Source organism: Lutra lutra, chromosome 8, assembly GCF_902655055.1.
Source record: "Lutra lutra chromosome 8, mLutLut1.2, whole genome shotgun sequence".
Lineage (NCBI taxonomy): Eukaryota > Metazoa > Chordata > Mammalia > Carnivora > Mustelidae > Lutra > Lutra lutra.
The window spans coordinates 55,602,779-55,622,125 of NC_062285.1; the positions used below are offsets into that span (position 1 = coordinate 55,602,779).

General features: G+C 51.6%; 1 protein-coding gene across 4 annotated transcripts; it reads left to right on the top strand.

Moving 5' to 3' along the window:
- The first annotated feature begins 2,393 nt into the window (after positions 1–2,393).
- On the top strand, positions 2,394–18,911 carry ITGB7 (integrin subunit beta 7). 4 transcript variants are annotated; one of them, XM_047742790.1, is made up of 16 exons: positions 2,394–2,436; positions 9,534–9,610; positions 10,290–10,493; positions 12,219–12,420; positions 12,498–12,668; positions 13,421–13,662; positions 14,014–14,172; positions 14,485–14,580; positions 14,723–14,812; positions 15,684–15,830; positions 16,381–16,574; positions 16,935–17,158; positions 17,404–17,623; positions 17,762–17,970; positions 18,262–18,419; positions 18,640–18,911. In XM_047742790.1, exons 3-16 carry the CDS (start codon positions 10,293–10,295, stop codon positions 18,718–18,720), a joined length of 2,394 nt encoding a protein of 797 aa, XP_047598746.1. In that variant the 5' UTR covers positions 2,394–2,436; positions 9,534–9,610; positions 10,290–10,292; the 3' UTR covers positions 18,721–18,911. The 4 variants fall into 4 exon arrangements, with proteins under 4 accessions (XP_047598746.1, XP_047598747.1, XP_047598749.1 ...); XM_047742791.1 differs by lacking the exon at positions 2,394–2,436 and having other exon boundaries at positions 9,599–9,670; XM_047742793.1 differs by lacking the exons at positions 2,394–2,436; positions 9,534–9,610; positions 10,290–10,493 and adding an exon at positions 11,923–11,979.
- The last annotated feature ends 436 nt before the right edge of the window (positions 18,912–19,347 follow it).

The following is a 19,347-nucleotide window of genomic DNA, read 5'->3' on the forward strand; positions in this document are numbered from 1 at the left end:
TAGCACATGGCTCCCTCTGGGGGGAGGTGGGGGAAATGACCTGGCTCACCTGGAGAGGGGCTGGGTGAGGAAGGTGAGCCCCTAGTCTACTGGATTTTGCAGCTTTCTTAGGGAAACCAGGGAAATTGGATGAGATGCACCTGGATGGGGGTGGTGGGAGGGTGGGGGAAGGGAGCCCATGGGGCCTACCCTGGGTTTTTGGGCCTCCCATAGCCACCAGGTGTGCACTCTTAGATTGGACCCTGTGGACCTCTGGGAAGGTGTGAATAGTCCCAGAGGCCTTTAAGGTGTCCCCACAGCCCCGGTTATGTATATGTGCATATCTGCCCTTCTCTGGGGAGGGCGTTCATTGAAGCTGCCCTTGGCTCTCATGAGGGTCTCTGGCCCCAGAAGAACCATGTCCCACATCTGAGTTGCAGTGTTTCTGTTTTACACCAACCCTCTCTTTACTTCATGAGCTCCCCCGCTCTGTGACCCCACTATCACCTCAGAAATCACTCCCTCTGGGGTGCCTGGGTGGCTCAGTGGGTTAAGCCTCTGCCTTCGGCTCAGGTCATGATCTCAGGTTCCTGGGATCTACCCGCATGGGGCTCTCTGCTCAGCGGGGAGCCTGCTTCCCCCCTCTCTCTCTGCCTGCCTCTCTGCCTACTTGTGATCTCTCTCTCTGTCAAATAAGTAAATAAAATATTAAAAAAAAAAAAAAGAAATCACTCCCTCTGCCCCTTCTGACCCCCACTGTTCCCTTTGGTCCTAATATCTCTCCTTGCCCCTACGTGCCTCACCTCTGCAACACTGCCACCCTTAGCCCACTGCCTGTGGCCTCCCCACTCCCCCTCTGCAACTCCCCCTCCATACCCCTCCCCAACCACATTGTGGCCCACCTTCCTCTCTGGGACGGCGCCCTGCCTACCTTGTGCCTGGCTTTCTTCTCGGATGACCTGTGCTGGTGTGGGAGAGAGGTTGGGGATGGGGGAGTTGGGGAGGAAAGAAGAGTGGGGAAAAGCAGAAGAAGAAAGTGAAAGAAGCTATGGAGGAAACCACAGGGCCTATGGGGAAGGAGGGGTCGTCGCCATAGTAACCCGTGCTTGTGGGGGAAGGGTACAAGGTTTGGTAGGCTGAGGCCAGCTGAAGAAGCGCCCCCACCCCGTTCCAGTGGCTCTTCCCAGCAGCGACACTCCTACAGTCCACCTGCCGCTCACACCCACCGAGAGACAGGTGCTTGTCTACATGTGGTGACGTATCAGTCAGTCCCCGCCATGCAGAGAGTCCCTCTGGCAGAGGAGGCCAACCTGTGAACATAGATCTCCAGTCCAGCTCCTTCTCAGAGCTCCCTGTGGTCAAGCGTGGGTTGGGAGCAGGTATTTTCCACACCCCCTTCTCCTCCCAGCCTTCATCCTCGCCCTTGCTCCAGTGGCCGTGACCTCCAGCAGCCGTGACCCCACCCTCGGCTTCTCCCATTTCCCTCCTCTCCACCTTTCCCAGCCTCTGCCGCTGCCTTCTTGGCACAGGGACCCCCCAGTCTTGTTCTCTGAGCCTGGCCCTGTGTCCATCTCCAACTTCCCAGCTGGCCGGACCTTGAATTTCTCAGCCTCTCTGCTTCTCACCGTGTTCCTTCTCATCCACGGAGTCTATTATCAAGCCCTTAGGTTGTCCCGGGTTCTCTTGGAAGCAGTTGATGTGATTTAGCTCTTTTAATTCTCACGGCAATCCTTAGTTCCCTGGGACCGATGAGAGGAAGCCACAGGAAGGTTAAGTAACTGCAGAAGTTCTCAGGGCTGTCATGAGAGATCCAGGATTGGAGCTCAGGCTGTTTGGCCCCAGAGCCTGTGACGTTCAGCCCGCAGCATGATAGAGTGGGCACTGGGTTTTCAAAATGAGTGCCCATAGTCCCTAACATTCCCCTTCCCGGTACTTACTGCCTCCCTATTTCTTCCTTTCTTATCATGTTCCTGTATGAAGAAGTAGAGAGGTCACACCAACTTGGGAAGCAGGCAGCCCTGGACGGAAAGCCCACACCAGCGAATTGTTAGCTATGTGGCCTTGAGCAAAGAAAGATGTTCATTTCTTACCTCCGAACCTCAACATCTATCTTTCCTCTTAGCCTCTATATCTGTAAAATTTGGGGGCTGGGGGCATATTAACCTGTGGCTGTGTCATGGGTTAATTATAATATCATGGGACACCCCAGCATGACATAGGGTCTTGGTAGCCAGACAAGCTTCCTTGCTTCCTTCCAGATCCCTGTATCATCACCCCCCCTTGGCTCAGTTCCACCCCTATGGGCTCCACCTTCTCCTAGGTCAGTTACCCCACCACTCCGAAATCTCCTCCACCCCACCCCACCCCAGGGCGTGTCACTTCCTCCTCTGTAGCCTCCCAGATCAGTACACAAAGGCCACCGCTGCTGGAGGAAGAGCTGCTCGGTGGCATGCACCTGTGAGTACCAGGGCACCAGCCCTCTGCCTCCTCTCCTTACAACCCAACCCCTGCCTGCTCCCTACCACCTCCAGGGAATAGGGCTCCGGGCTCTGACCCGAAGATGCCCAAGATCCGGCTGAGACTGGAGAAAGGCTCTGAACTCCTTTCTGAGTTCCTAAGATCCTCTTCCCAGTTCCCTCCTCCAGTTTCTCAAGCTCTCCCCGCCTCACCCCTACCTATCTCTCCTGCATAGGTTTCCCAAAAGTGGGGCTGGAGAGGGAGGCAAAGAAGGTAGGGGAGTGTATGACTGCTATCATTGGAGAGCCCACCATGTGCCAAAGATTATGTCAAGGTAGGGCTCTCCCAGTGTGACTCCCCAGCAGCTACACCAGTTGCCTAGTGCCTGGTGCTCAGCTCAGATCTGCCAGTGACAGCTTGACAGTGGCTACCACAGTCCTGGGGGATGGTGGCCCAGTGGCTCTGTTCTCTTCCCTCCTTGTGCTGCTGATTGAGCAGCAGAGGATTCCACCTGATTTGGGAGATCTGAATAGGTTGGGCAAATGCTCTGTTTCTCAGATGGTGAAGGGGGAATGTTAGGGTGTGTACTGGAGTCAGAATCAAGGCTAGGAAAATGGGACAACTACAGAGGGAAAGAAGGGAAGATGGCAGAAGATACCCTCAAGGGAAGAGAAAGGGGATCAGGTGGAGCCCACTGGAGTTGATAGGGAGAAGGCACAACTTTTGATGAGTCTCACCTGTCTTAATCCCTGTTCACTGTCACTTACAGCCCTGGGATTCAGGTTTGTAAAAAGAGGGGGATGAAGTTGACAGCCCTGCTGTTCTATGGTTAGGATAGGAGGGAAAAGGAAGTAGAACAAAGAGCTGTACAGAAGTGGAGAAGAGGGGCGCCTGGGTGGCTCAGTGGGTTAAGGCCTCTGCCTTCAGCTCCGGTCATGATCTCAGGGTCCTGGGATTGAGCTCCACATCTGGCTCTGTGCTCAGCAGGGAGCCTGCTTCTCTTCCTCTCTCTCTGCCTGCCTCTCTGCCTACTTGTGATCTCTCTCTGTCAATGCACATAAAATTTATAATTTTGTAAAGATTTTTTTTTAGACTTTATTTATTTATTTCAGATAGAGACAGAGAACGAGAGAAAGCACACACCATGCACATGCAGAGGGAAAGGGAGAAGCAGGCTCTCCACTGAGCAGAGAGCCTGTCTCACAGGGCTCGATCCCAGGACTCTGGGATCACCACCCAAGCCAAAGGCAGACGCCTAACCAACTGAGCCACCCAGGTGTCCCTAAAATTGATCATTTTAACCATTTTAAGTGTTCGGTTCAGTGGCATTAAGTACCCTTACAATGTTGTACAACCATCACTGCTATCTAGTTCCAGAACTTTTTCTTCACTCCAGAACAAAACTGCCCGTCAAGCGGTTATTCCTCATTCTTCCCTCCTCCCCAACCCCCCCTGCACTGACCACCTACTTTCTGTTTCTGGGGATTTTTCTAGTCACAAGAGTTCCCATAAACCGAATCATACAATGTGTGTTTTTTTGTGACTGGTTTCATTCACTTAGCATTGCGTTTTCAAGTTTCGGCGATGTTGTAGCATGTGTCGGGACTTCATTCCTTCCTATGGCCAAATAATATTCCATCGTGTGGAGATAGCACATTTTGTCTATCTGTTCATTAGCCGATGGACATTTGCATTGTTTCTACCTCGAGGCTATTGTGAATAGTACGGCTACGAAGGTTCAGGTACAAATTTTTGTTTTAAGTAACTTACTGGGGATTTATCAAACTCTGTTGTACCATTTTACATTCCCACCAGCAATATACGATGGTTCCATATTCTCTACATTCTCTTTTTCTATTTTTTAAAGAATTTAATATAGCCGGGGTATCTAGGTGTGTCAGTGGATTAAGCCTCTGCCTTCGGCTCAGGTCATGATCTCAGGGTCCTGGGATTGAGCTCCACGTCCGGCTCTCTGCTCGGCAGGGAGCCTGCTTCCCTTCCTCTCTCTCTGCCTGCCTCTCTGCCTACTTGTGATCTCTGTCAAATAAATAAATAAAAATCTTTAATAATAATAAAAAAAAGAAGTGGGGAAGAGAAAAGCAGCAGAAAGATGTCATCACATTTTTGAGTGAGGGGGGGAGAAATTAACAGAAACAAGCTGCAGGTCGTGTATCCCCAAGTTAGAAAGAAGAGGGAAAATTGGGGGAAGGGGGTTGGGAAGTCCTGGGCAGGAAGTCCCAAGGGCTCCCTTTATGGGAGATGAGTGGGTTTGAGATCTCTGGATATGTCCAATCCTGGGGGCCCCGCCTTGACAGATGAGCCAAAACTGGGCTTTGTGCTGCAGCATCGTTGGCCTCCTTGACCACAGGCATGCAGAGCAAGCAGGGTTGAGGTTACAGAGCCTGAGCCGTGGGCCGACCTTGCACAGGAGGGGGGCCCCGAGACATATACATATATATATATAGCACCCGAGGTCCTAAGTGGTAGAACAGCTGAGGTCAACAACTTGGCACCCCACCCCTTCCTCACGCTGTATAGAGCATCCATTTGAATCTAGAACCAGGAGGAGGAAGATGCAGGTGCTTCAGGCCAAGGACTTAGTTGGCCTTTCTCATACACACACCACTGGTGGGAATATAAACCGACACAGTTGCTAAAGTGGTTATGTCAGTGATAACCCGCCAACATTACAAGTGATACCTATTTATTGACCCTACAAACCCTCTTCCAGGGACTTTAAAAAAATTATTCATTTATTTGCCAGACAGAGAGAGAGGGAGAGCACAAGCAGAGAGAGGTGCAGGCAGAGGGAGAAGCAGGCTCCCCACTGAGCAAGGAGCCCGATGTGGGGCTTGATCCCAGGACCCCAGGATCATGACCTGAACTGAAGGCAGACGCTTAATCAACTGAGCCACTCGGGCATCCCTTCTTCCAGGGACATACCCTACAGATTCACTCACACACATGTGAAATGATAAGTGCATGAATTTCCATTGCAGCATTAGTTTCAATAGTGAGCAATTAGAAGCAATTTAAATCCCCATGAGAGATTAACTGTAATGTGATACATCTGTGCTAAGTGGAAATCTATATGGCTGTGAAAATGACAAGCAAGTTCTTTATTTTCTTCAGTAACAGGTTTCCAAGAAAAGTAATTGAAAGAAAAAAAAATAGAGGGCAAAACTGCGTGTATTCTAGAATTGTGATCGTAGAAATCTGTCATTTGATTTGACCATTTGAAGAACATATATACTTATATTAGTTTGTATATGCATAAAACAATCCCTAGAAGAATTATAAGCAACAAAAGATAATAAAAAAGTGATAGTTATTTATTTGGAGTGAGGTGTGGAAACGGGAGGATGGGGGATACGAGTGGGAGATTTGTAAATGTTTTGATGTTTTATGTGATAAAATGCACATAAAATTTATAATTTTGTAAAGATTTTTTTTAGACTTTATTTATTTATTTCAGATAGAGACAGAGAACGAGAGAAAGCACACACCATGCACATGCAGAGGGAAAGGGAGAAGCAGGCTCTCCACTGAGCAGAGAGCCTGTCTCACAGGGCTCGATCCCAGGACTCTGGGATCACCACCCAAGCCAAAGGCAGACGCCTAACCAACTGAGCCACCCAGGTGTCCCTAAAATTGATCATTTTAACCATTTTAAGTGTTCGGTTCAGTGGCATTAAGTACCCTTACAATGTTGTACAACCATCACTGCTATCTAGTTCCAGAACTTTTTCTTCACTCCAGAACAAAACTGCCCGTCAAGCGGTTATTCCTCATTCTTCCCTCCTCCCCAACCCCCCCTGCACTGACCACCTACTTTCTGTTTCTGGGGATTTTTCTAGTCACAAGAGTTCCCATAAACCGAATCGTACAATGTGTGTTTTTTTGTGACTGGTTTCATTCACTTAGCATTGCGTTTTCAAGTTTCGGCGATGTTGTAGCATGTGTCGGGACTTCATTCCTTCCTATGGCCAAATAATATTCCATCGTGTGGAGATAGCACATTTTGTCTATCCGTTCATTAGCTGATGGACATTTGCATTGTTTCTACCTCGAGGCTATTGTGAATAGTACGGCTACGAAGGTTCAGGTACAAATTTTTGTTTTAAGTAACTTACTGGGGATTTATCAAACTCTGTTGTACCATTTTACATTCCCACCAGCAATATACGATGGTTCCATATTCTCTACATTCTCTTTTTCTATTTTTTAAAGAATTTAATATAGCCGGGGTATATTATATATAATATAGCCGGGGTATCTAGGTGTGTCAGTGGATTAAGCCTCTGCCTTCGGCTCAGGTCATGATCTCAGGGTCCTGGGATTGAGCCCCACGTCTGGCTCTCTGCTCAGCAGGGAGCCTGCTTCCCCTTTCTCTCCCTCTGCCTGCCTCTCTGCCTACTTGTGATCTCTCTCTGTCAAATAAATACATGAAATTTAAAAATATATATATTAAAAATTTTAATGTAGCCATTTACTGGGTATGAAGTGGTATCTCACTGTGGTATTTGATTGGCATTTCCCTGATGATTAATGGTGTTGAGCATCTTTTTCTGTGTTTGTTGGCCATTTGTCTACCTTCTTCAAAGAAATATCTACGCCATTTAAAAATGGGGTGGTTAGGGGCGCCTGGGTGGCTCAGTGGGTTAAGGCCTCTGCCTTCAGCTTGGGTCATGATCTCAGGGTCCTGGGATTGAGCTCCACGTCCGGCTCTCTGCTTGGCAGGGAGCCTGCTTCCCTTCCTCTCTCTCTGCCTGCCTCTCTGCCTACTTGTGATCTCCGTCTGTCAAGTAAATACATAAAATCTTAAAAAATAAAAATAAAAAAAATAAAAATGGGGTGGTTTGTCTTTTAGTTGTTGAGTTGGAAGAGTTCTTTATATGTTCTGGATCCTTCCCAGATATATGATTTGCAAATATTTCCTCACTTTCTGTAGCTTGTCTTTTCGTCTTCTCCATAGTGCTCTTTGAAGCACAAAAGTTTTATATTTATATATTTATATTTTTATGAAGTCCAATTGACCTATTTTTTTTTTCTTTTGTTGCTTGTGTTTTTGATGTCCTCATTAAGAATCCGTTGTCAAGGGGCACCTGGGTGGCTCAGTGGGTTAGGCCTCTGCCTTTGGCTCTGGTCATGATCTCCGGCTCCTGGGATCAAGCCCCACGTTGGATTCTCTGCTCAGTGGGGAGCCTGCTTCTCTCTCTTTCTGCCTGCCTCTCTGCCTGCTTGTAATCTCTATCTGTCAAATAAATAAATAAAATCTTTAAAAAAAAATCCATTGTCAAGTCCAAGGCCGCAAAGATTTACCCCTCCATTTTCTTCGAAGAATTTATAGTTCAAGGACTTACATTTAGGTCGTTGATGCATTTTCAGTTAATTTTTGTATATGTGGTGAGGTAGGAGTCCAACTTCCTTCTTTCACATGTGGATAGCCGATCATTCCAGCACCATTTGTTAAAGACTATTCTCTCCGCATCGAGTAGTTTGGCACGCTTGTTGCAAATCAATTGGCTGTAAATGGATGAATTTATTTCTGGACTCTCAATTTTATTTCATTGATCTACATGCCTACCCTTGATCTACATGCCACATTGTCTTGATCACTGTAGCTTCCTAGTAAGGTTTGAAAGATGTGAGAGACCTCTGATTTCATTCTTTTTCAAGATTGTTTTTGGCTATTCAGGGTCCCATGCGATTCCATAGGAAGTATAGGACCAACTTTTCCATCTCTGTAAAAAAGGCCATTGCAATGTACGTTTCTGATTTTTAAAAAATATTTATTTATTTGAGAGAAAGCGCGCATGCACACAGGGGAGAGAGACAGAGGGAGACAGAGTGTCAAGCAGACACCGTGTTGGGCACAGAGCCAGAGGGACATAGGGCTTTATCTCTTGACCCTGAGATCAGAACCCTGAGATCAGGACACAAGCTGAAAACCCAGAGTCAGACACTTAACTGACTGCACCACCCAAGAGCCCCCTTAACTTTCTGATTTTTGTCTCTCTCTCTTTTTTTTTTTAAAAAAGATTTTATTTATTTATTTATTTGACAGACAGATATCACAAGTAGGCAGAGAGGCAGGCAGAGAGAGAGGGGGAAGCAGGCTTCCCGATGAGCAGAGAGCCTGATGTGGGGCTCAATCCCAGGACCCTAAGATCATGACCTGAGCCGAAGGCAAAGGGTTTAACCCATAGAGCCACCCAGGCTCTATTATTAATTGACAAACAATAAGTTTTTAACAATCAGAAATTTGCCTGGTTTTCCCTGGAGGTCATTCCAGGAATTACCCTGCCTTCAGGCTCTTTCTTCAGTATATATTTGCTCTGTGCAACATACAAGAAAGAGAAAAGTTTACCAACCATGGCTTGCCTTCCTGCATTATCCCAGTCCTTTAGAAATTTCTCTTATGGTCTAATCTTTATTCCTCTTGCTACCATGTCAGCTACCTTCCCTGCCTCTCTCACATACTCCTTCATTAGCTCTAGTCTTCCTTCCTCTCATTTTTTTAAAGATTTTATTTATTTATTTGACAGACAGAGATCACATGTAAGCAGAGAAGCAGGCAGAGAGAGAGAGAGGAGGAAGCAGGCTCCCTGCTGAGCAGAGAGCGCCAGGACCCCAAGACCCCAGGACCCCGGGATCATGACCTGATCCGAAGGCAAAGGCTTTAACCCACTGAGCCACCCAGGCACCCCTCTTCCTCTCATTCTTATTCCCTGACTTTCCTCCCTTAAATTTAGAACCCTTGACCCTCTTTCTTTTTTTCTTTTCTTTCTTTCTCTTTCTTTAATGTTTTTTCTCTTTTTAAAAAGATTTTATTTCTTTATTTGAAAGAGAGACCGAGACAGAGCATGAGCATGAGCAGTGGGGAGGAGGCAGAGGGAAAGGGGGAAGCAGACTCCCCGCTGAGCAGGGAGCCCAATATGGGGCTCAGTCCCAGGATCCTGAGATCATGACCTGAGGCCAAAGTAGACGCTCAACCAACTGAGCCACCTAGGCACCCCTGTTCCTTCATTTAGAATCCAAGATTATGAAAACTGCAAGGCCTGTCAGATTATTTATTTAACTGTCTCTCTTTACAGATGTGGGAACTAAGGCCCAGAGAAAAAGTGTGATTGGCCATACAGCCATCGAGTGACTGAAGCAGGTCCAGAACTTGGTGTGTTTCCTGTTTAGTTCTGTTTCCACTGTGGCTTGGAATCTTGGTGACTAGACATTGGTGGGTGTAGACCTTAGTGCTTCCGGGGCTAGTCCCCAGACTCTTGTTAGGCCATTTTGCCCACCTTTGCCCTGGCAAAGTCTGTGCAAAGGAGGGACAGGACTTCTCTGAGGCTCCTACCCACGTGTGGTGGCTGCCTCTTCCCTACATTTTTTTTTAAGATTCTATTTATTTATTTATTTGAAAGAGAGACTGAGCAAGAGAGAGAAAGCATGAACAGGGGGAGAGGGAGAAGCAGACTCCTCTGCTGAGCAGGGAGCCCGATGTGGGGCTCGATTCCATGACCCTGGAATCATCACCTGAGCTGAAGGCAGTTGCTTAACCTACTGAGCCACCCAGGCCCAGGTGCCCCGTCTTCCTGACATTTTAAAGAAACAGCTGAATCCACAAGGAGAGACTCTCAGAGGAGATAAAGAATTGAGGTAGAGGTTTGTTTTCTTAAGTAAACTCTACACCCAAGGTGGGTCTTGATCAAGAGTTGCATGCTCTAGGACTAAGCCAGCCAGGCGCCCCTGAGGCAGAGTGTTGAGAGTGACAAACACAGGCTAAGTTTAGAGGACTGAGAGCTTAGAGGCCCTTCCTTAAGGACCCACGTGTCACCCTTTATGTCCTATTGTAGGCCATGGTGGCTTTGCCCATAGTCCTTGTTTTCCTGCTGGTCCTGAGCAGAGGGGAGAGTGAGTTGGATGCCATGATCTCCCTGTCTGAGAAGGCCACAGAATGGAGGGATCCTGATCCATCCCTGCAAGGGTCCTGCCAGCCTGCCTCCTCCTGCCGGGAGTGCATCCTCTCACACCCAAGCTGTGCATGGTGCAAGCAACTGGTAAAGCGGGGCCTGTGGCCTTTGGAGACTGTGTATAGGTGTATGTGCAGAACAGAGCTCTGTGCGTAATTGTGTGGGCAAATGTGTGATTTCTGGGTGTACTCGGCAGTCCCATGGGTGACTGAGTTTGTGCACCTAGGACTCCTGTGTGTGACTGTGTGTGTGTGCATGCATGTGTGTGTAAGGGCCCTGTGTGTATACACTTATGTGTCTGTGTATTTGTGTATCTCTGGAGAAGACCTGGTGACCTTACATTTGGTGGAAGTGTGTTCTTGCTGGAACTCGCACTTGCGGACAGGTAGAGTGAGCTTTGGCACACATGTACATGTGAGAAAGTGTTTGTCAGCTCAGGCAGCCGTAACAACATACCACAGACTGGGTGGCTTAAGCAATAGGGATTTATTTCTCACAGTGCTGGAGCCTAGATCCAAGATCAAGGTGGCAGTCATTTTGGTTCCTGGTGAGAGCCCTCTCCCTGGCCTGTAGTCAGGCTGTAGAGAAGCTCTCTGGTGTCTCATCTTATAATGGCATCAATTCCATCACCCCTCACCCCAACCACGTGAGGGTTCTCCCTTCACGATCTCAACTAACCCTCATTTCTTCCCAGAGGCTCCATCTCCAAATGCTTTATCATGACATTGGGGGTTAGTCCCTAACAGAAAGTATATGACTGGTTTTCTGAGTCTGTGTTGGGGGTGCATGGGCATAGCCTTCCCAAGGTATGTATTCTCCTGTGGCTGGGAAAGTAGAAGGGAAGGAGGTAGAAGTGGGTAGGCTTTGGGGGAAAGACTTGATCTACCCAAGTGGCCCAGAAGGATGCTGGGGAGGTGTCTCCCTGGCCTGTCAAGCGAGGCGGTTCTTTTTTTGTGCCTTAAAGAGACAGGGCTCATGGAGTGGCAGAGCATGGTGGGTACCTGAGCTGGGGGGTGGAAGAGGGAGAGTTCTATCAGAGATGAGGGTAAACTCCCTAGAAGGCAGAGCTACAGAAGCTGAGTGGAGGCTGAACCAGCCTCCACTGTGGCACCTTGTGCACAAAGGCACCCTGTGAATCTGGGAGGACCGGAAGAGGAGACTCAGAGTCAGCGGGAGACAGAGAGCAGAGAGGGGAGACAGAGAGCAGAGAGGGGTGAGGCAGACAGTCAGATACCAATCTGCCTCCTTCAATCTCTGGACCTAAGACTGGCACCAGAGCCAGCTGAGAAGCCACTGTAACCATTTCCTTCCTCTGCCACTTCCCAGCCAGTCCCCAAGGGACCAGACACGGGGGTGGGAGCTGGGTGGGGGGAGGGGAGAGGAGTCTCCTGTTCTGTCCTGGTCTTTCCCCCTCCAGGGGAACTTAGCCTGGGTCTTCACCTGACCAGCTTTCCCATTTTGGCCTGAGCATGCAGGAGAGCTTGGACTAGGAGACCAGGTTCCTCCTTTTCTTGTGGTAGTGAGGTGCCTGAGATCTCAACAGGAAGTCTGTGGCCCTGCGGGGAGGAGAAGGGTAGGTGGCTAGGGAGAGGGGGTTGTCTAGATGAGCAGAGGGTAGGTGTGGTGCTAGAGGAAGTGGGCTCAGACAAGACAGAACCAGGTTTGGAGGTGGCTGTGGGGGGACGGAGAGGGGAGGGCATCCGAGGGGTTCAGGGCACTGTGAGGGGAGGGTCGCGAGCGGCCTGGATCGCAGGTGTTGGGGTGGGGGTCCATGGGGGACCAGAGTCCCGACGCGCTTCCCCTTGGATTCAGAACTTCACCGTGTCGGGGTTAGCGGAGGAGCGGCGCTGCGGCCGGCGACAGGAGCTGCTGGCGCGTGGCTGCCCCTTGGGGGAGCTGGAGGAGCCCCGAGGCCGGCTGGAGGTGCTGCAGGACCAGCCGCTGAGCCCGGGGATCCGCGGCGAGGGGGCCACGCAGCTGGCGCCGCAGCGGGTGCGGGTCACACTGCGGCCCGGTGAGTCCCCGGGGGTGGGGACGGAGGGCGGGGCCGAGGTGCCATCTCCAGCTCGCTGACCCACGCCCGCCCCCCAGGGGAGCCGCAGCAGCTCCGCGTGCGCTTCCTCCGGGCCCCGGGATACCCCGTCGACCTGTACTACCTCATGGACCTGAGCTACTCCATGAAGGACGACCTGGAGCGCGTGCGCCAACTCGGGCACGACCTGCTGGTGCAGCTGCAGCAGGTCACACACTCCGTGCGCATCGGTGAGCACCCCGCCGGCCCTCGGCTTCCCCCTGCGGGAGCTCGGGCCCCTACCTGCCCTCTCCCAGTTTTTAGCAGACCTGCTCAGGCAACGGGTTTCTGGTCTCTCCTCCCAAAGACATTCATCTTCTAGGACAGAACTGGAGGGGATTTAAGAAGCTGTCCAGTAGGAGCACTCATTCTACAGGAGGGGTAACTGAGTCCCAGAGTCTAGCCAGACGGGGTTCAGACAGGGTCAGACAGGGCGCCCTGGATCTACCAACCAGATAGTAGCCTGATACTGATACTACCGGATGGATACTGCCCTGACGCCACTGTCTCAGCCCAATCTGTGTCCCTCCGACAAGGGTTAAATGCCACTGTCCCTGGCTGCGACTTCTGCACTCACATCTCCCTTGTTCAAGGGATGCCCTCCTTTGCCCACCCTATTCCATCTCCTTCCTCCAGAGACCCTGCCTGACTGCCACTGTATCCTCCTCTTGATCTCTTCCATCCCCCACTGCCCTGAACCAGTGATCCAAACCTTTTGCTCCCCCCTCCACCGCCCCCACTGGCCAAGTAGGCCAGATACTCAGACCCTCCACGCTGGGGGCACTCGTTCTCATTATCTCCTCTACTCCTCTGTGACTGTCCCCCTGACCGCCCTCCACTGCTTCCCATGGACCTCTGCCTTCTGAGTCCTCAGCAGAGGCCCTTCCATCCTGCAGCTAGCCATTGACTTCTGGCACACCCCTCATGATTTCCACCCTCCCAGGATTTGGCTCCTTCGTGGACAAAACGGTGATGCCCTTTGTGAGCACGGTGTCCTCCAAACTTCGCCACCCCTGTCCCACCCGGCTGGAGCGCTGCCAGCCACCCTTCAGCTTTCGCCATGTGCTGTCACTGACCGGAGATGCTAAGGCCTTTGAGCGGGAGGTGGGGCGCCAGAACGTGTCTGGAAATCTGGACTCGCCTGAAGGTGGCTTCGATGCCATTCTGCAGGCTGCACTCTGTCAGGTGAGGACGTGGGGAGGGCATCTGGGTCCGAAGCACTGTTTGGGGCTGAGACTGCCACCTAGGGTCATGCAGTGCCCAATTCTAGGGGTGCCCTTTGTACCATCCTCACTGTAGTTTGCATATTCATTTGAACAATTTCCTGGTGGATTGGAGTAAAGTACCTTAAGGAAGAGGCATGTTTTTCTAGTTCATAAGAAGGCCTCCACTAGCAGCGACCATGTTTGGGGGGCTGGGGAGAAGCAGGGGGCTGGAGACAGGGGTGTACACAAACTGACTCAGAATGAGGCTGGCAGATCCTTGGCTCATAGAGCAAGGTGCACAGCCTAACTTCCACCCCCCCCCCAACCCCAGGAGCAGATTGGCTGGAGGAATGTGTCCCGCTTGCTGGTGTTCACTTCAGATGACACGTTCCACACAGCTGGGGATGGGAAGTTGGGTGGCATTTTCATGCCCAGCGATGGGCACTGCCACTTGGACAGCGATGGCCTCTATCGTCGCAGTCCAGAGTTTGTGAGTCTCTACCCACGCCCCACCCCTATTGGAGCCACCCCTCCTCTATGTCCAGGCCCCCCACCCCTGTCTCCCTGCCCTTACCAGTGACACCCTGCCCTCTTCCCCAGGAGCTCCTCTTCTCCATGTCCCCCCACTGGTCAGACAGAAACCCATGTCACCCCACTCCCTAGCCCCTCCCTCCTCCTTGCTGAGCCTCCAGGGTTCCTCTAGCTGGTGGAACCCTGGTTCCTGGACTTCCTGGGCAGAGGGCATGTTGGATGTTGTGAGGGAGACTGGCGGAGCTCACCTTGTCTCTACTCCCCTGCCCAGGACTACCCCTCTGTGGGTCAGGTAGCCCAGGCCCTGTCTGCGGCAAATATCCAGCCCATCTTTGCTGTCACCAGTGCCACGCTGCCTGTCTACCAGGTGAGAGCTGTCTGAATGCCGGACCTTCCTGCCGTGACCCTTTCCCAGCTCCCTCAAAGACCCACTCTCCTCCTCCCCATACGTCCTCACCCCGCTTCCAGACCCTCCAGAAGCCCATTTCCTTCAACTCCTCATAACCTAGGAGCTGAGTAAGCTGATTCCTAAGTCCGCAGTGGGGTTGTTGAGTGAGGACTCCAGCAACGTGGTGCAGCTCATCATGGATGCTTATAAGGTAAGGGGCTGGGACTGGGCAGCATGGCGAGCGCAGGCCCTGGAAAGGGGCCTTTGGGGAGGTGACAGAACTGAGAAGGACTGATCGCTTTTCGGTGTAGCCCTCCATGGCTCTTACTACAGTTTGTCTATGGCTGTCATTAATCATTCACTCAGCTGGGCTGACACTTGTACATCTGAAGTGTCTGGCTTGCGTGGAACACAGAGCCCTGCTCTAGGCAAGGAAGGAAAGGAACATTCATTGCGCCAGTATTTCATGCCAAACACTGTCCTAAGTGCTCATGCTGTTTGCCTTCCCACTTATCCCACTGAACCCCTGTTTGCTAACAATTAGCATCCCTATTTTATAGATGAGAATACGGACACAGGGGGCTGAATGACTTGCCCAGGGTCACACAGAGAACAGACAGAAGGGCTGGCATTTGTGCCCCAGTCGATCCATAAGGAAAGTAACATCTGGAGCCTACTTTCACTGAGCTTACAAATAATTCAGAGGCATTTTTCACAGGAACCATAGAATTTTACAGGTAGAAGGAACCATAAAGATCCTTAAGTGTTTCTTGGGCTTAGCTCTGTAACCATGCTATAGGCGTCTTATGACGGGGATCACATCCTAAAGCCACAGTGAGAAAATCTGAGACAGGATCCAATTTCCCAGGGCAAACTCAATTGAAAGACTCTGCCCTCGAGGGCTTTACGGGTACAGGTTGTATATCCTGATTGGGAGTATGAGAAGCAGCTCCTGCATGTTACAAGGGGCCCCATAGCAGGTTGAGGGCAGGCTTGTGGTGGAATTTGGAATGGCTGCAGAGGGCACAAGGTGGGGTTGGAGTCCTGCCTTCACGTGGTTACTCACTGTCTCCCTTCCACAGAGCCTGTCCTCCACGGTGACCCTCGAACACTCTCCACTCCCTCCGGGGGTCCACATCTCATACGAATCTCAGTGTGGGGATCCTGAGAAGAGGGAGGGTGAGGCTGGGGATCGGGGCCAGTGCAACCACGTCCGAACCAACCAGACGGTGAGAGCCAGCCGAGATAGGTAGAAGGAAGGAAGTGGGGTGGGGGAGGGAAATTGAAGCAGGCAGGAAAAGATTGGGGGCAGACACAGAGAACAATGCAAAAGCATGGGGTAGTTCTCCCTCCATCCTTTCTGAAAGGGTTTAATGAGTGGCTTCCTCCAGTGGGTTTCTTTTTCTTTTCTTTTTTTTTTAAAGATTTTTTATTTATTTATTTGACAGAGAGAGATCACAAGTAGACAGAGAGGCAAGCAGAGAGAGAGAGGAGGAAGCAGACTCCCTGCTGAGCAGAGAGCCCGATGCGGGACTCGATCCCAGGACCCTGAGATCATGACCCGAGCCGAAGGCAGCAGCTTAACCCACTGAGCCACCCAGGCGCCCCCTCCAGTGGGTTTCTAAGAGATGGGTGTTAGCATGATCTTATCCCTTCATTTCCTAAGGAATAGGTTCTCGATGATCAATGGGTTTGGCATGTGTGTGTGTGTGTGTGTGTGTGTGTGTGTGTGTGTGTACATAGGACCTTAAGTCTGATATTTGCCCATATTGTCCTCAGGTGAATTTTTTGGTTGCTCTCCAAGCTACCCACTGCTCCTCGGAGCCCCAGCTTCTGAGGCTGCGAGCCCTTGGCTTCTCAGAAGAGCTGACTGTGGAGGTGCACACTCTGTGTGATTGCAACTGCAGTGACACCCAGCCCCAGGCTCCCCACTGCAGTGATGGCCAGGGGCTCCTACAATGCGGGGTATGCAGGTGAGGCCTCCTGCTTCCTTTCAGCCATGTGGCTCCTCACACATGACCAAGCCCGGTATTCCTCCTCTCCCTTCTATCCTCCCGCTGGCATCTCTAGACATCTTTTTCCAGATGTCCCAAGACTCCACCCTGATTTTCATCTGAAGTTTCCCAGATATGCCAAAACCCTCCCCTCCACTCTTTTACTCCTTGGTGCTCAACCACATACCAGCATCCCTTCAGCCACTCATCTCTCTCCCACTCTTTAGAGATCTTAGGTTTAGAGGATCCTGGGAAAGATAGGTCAAGGGATGGTAACCCTCTGACCCGCCCTTCCCTTTCCTGGCTCTGCCTGACTCTGCATCTGCCTTCCCCTTCCAGCTGTGCTCCTGGTCGCCTGGGGCGGCTCTGTGAATGCTCTGAGGCTGAGCTGTCTTCCCCTGATCTGGAATCTGGGTGCCGGTCCCCCAATGGGACAGGGCCCTTGTGCAGCGGGAAGGGACGGTGTCATTGTGGACGCTGCAGCTGCAGCGGACAGAGCTCCGGGAGTCTGTGCGAGTGTGATGATGCTGGCTGTGAGCGACACGAGGGCATCCTCTGTGGAGGTACCTGCAGGCTTTGGGAGAAGGGAGCGGCTTTTAGAGTGGCTCCCAAGGGTATTTAGGCTCTGGGGACTTCATGGCCTTAAGGGTGAGTATCGAAGGTTCTGGTGTAGGTTAGAGGTGTCTGGCAACCTTGGGAGGGAGTTGGATGCACGGGAACAGACCAGCTTTAGGCAGCCTGTGGTGGCATGTGATGCCCATTGTGTGTGAGGAGCGTGGTTGTCAGCCCGAGCATGGCTCTGCCCCAGGCTTTGGCCGCTGCCGATGTGGATTGTGTCACTGTTTCGCCAACCGCACTGGCAGAGCATGTGAGTGCAGTGGGGACACGGACAGCTGTACCAGTCCCGACGGAATTCTGTGCAGCAGGCATGGACAGTGCAGGTGCAACCGCTGCCAGTGCCTGGAGGGCTACTTCGGTGCCCTCTGTGAGCAGTGCCCAGGCTGCGCAACGTCATGCGAGAGATACAGGTGAGGCCTCCGGTCCTGTGGCTTGGGAGCAGGGGCACAGCAGGGCTCGCAGAGCCACTCCCATCTGCCTGCTCCTTCCTGCCGCGTAGTGTGGGTGACAGCTGCCTAGCTGGTAATCTACTGGTATCCACTGGACAGGGACTGTGCAGAGTGTGGGGCCTTTGGAACTGGCCCCCTGGCCCTCAATTGCAGCGGGGCTTGTGGCTCTGTCAACGTGACCCTGACTTCGGCCCCTATCCTGGATGACGGCTGGTGCAAAGAGAGGACCCTGGACAACCAGCTGTTCTTCTTCCTGGTGGAGGAGGGAGCTGGAGGCAAGGTTGTGCTCAGAGTCAGACCCAAAGAGAGTAAGTGTGGCAGGGATGCTATGGGCATGCCAAAGGGAGCCCTGGAAGTTTGATGGGTAGGGCCTCAAAACTCCGGTTGGGGACATGAAGAGAATGGGAAATGAGGCTAGGGGTTGAAGTACAGCAGAGAGTCCAGGCAAAACTGGAGGTGATGGACCAAGTGGACAAGACTAAGGTCTTGGCCACTGCCGGGTTCCCTTTGTTTTCAAGGACAGGCAAGGCTGGGGAGGCTGGACACACTGTGGGCAATGGCTGATCAATCCCCATGGCTCTGTTATTTCTTCCCCATAGGAGCAGATCACACGCAGACCATTGTGCTGGGCTGTGTGGGGGGCATCGTGGCAGTGGGACTAGGGCTAGTTCTGGCTTACCGGCTTTCTGTGGAAATTTATGATCGCCGAGAATTCAGGCGCTTTGAGAAGGAGCGGCAGCGGCTCAACTGGAAGCAGGTGGGGAGACTGCCTCCTACCCTGCTGGGCTCTCCCTGGTTAGGACCTCTTTGCTCTCTGCTGCCCGCCCCCTCACTTTGGTCTGTACCTCCTCTGGCCCACCCCGCTGCTAACTTCCATCAGCTCTTGGGGAGCTGCTCAAGTTTGAGGTTGGCCTCTTAGGATTAGATAAAGGAAAGCCCAGGGATTCTTCCTCATTGTTTCCAACCTCCCTTCCCAGGACAGCAATCCTCTCTACAGAAGTGCCATCACGACCACTGTCAACCCTCGCTTTCAGGAGGCAGGGAGTCCCCTTCTCTGAAGCAGAGGGAGGAGCACTCCTCCCAGGGCTCTTCTCAGCTGCCTGGAAGGGGACTACTGAGGAATGGTCACCACCCACTTCATTCTCAGAGTGACACCCGAGGGTTGCCTACCCCTGTAACCACGCTTCCCTACCTCATGAGTGGGGGTTAGCCCCCACTCCCCGTATACAATAAAGAGTCTTACCTCAGAGCACCGCTGTCATCTTGCTTTACCCAAGGCCAGAGCAGGCTGTGGAGCCTGGGCCTCAGGAAAACACGTGCTCATTCCTCCCACCTGAGTGTAGGGAAAGCCTGTAACCCAAGGTGCAGGAGGATTGATAAGTGGCTGCCAGGTGGGAGCGGGCGGGGCTTCTCAATCCCCAGGTAATGCTGATGTGGGAGGACTGCAGACACACACTCAGAGACACATTGGTAACCCGCCTCATTTTGTTCTGGTATGCATGCTTCCCCCGCCCCCCCATATTCAGAAGTGATATCCTGTTCTTACTTGCACTTGTTGCTCTTCTGTGGAGGGGAGTTTTAAACAGTGGTTTAAAGGATGCTGGACGTTTGGAATGGTTATATTTGGGGGGAAAACAGAAAACCACTTTGGCCCCAAAGAAAAAGCTTTCCCAAAAAGAGAGATA

Bases quoted from the DNA above. Each gene is read 5' to 3' on its own strand.
- ITGB7 (XM_047742790.1), top strand. From the start codon at position 10,293: ATGGTGGCTTTGCCCATAGTCCTTGTTTTCCTGCTGGTCCTGAGCAGA. The intron at 12,669-13,420 runs GTGAGCACCCCG...CCACCCTCCCAG, and splicing joins CACACACTCCGTGCGCATCG to GATTTGGCTCCTTCGTGGAC. The intron at 14,581-14,722 runs GTGAGAGCTGTC...CTCATAACCTAG, and splicing joins CCACGCTGCCTGTCTACCAG to GAGCTGAGTAAGCTGATTCC.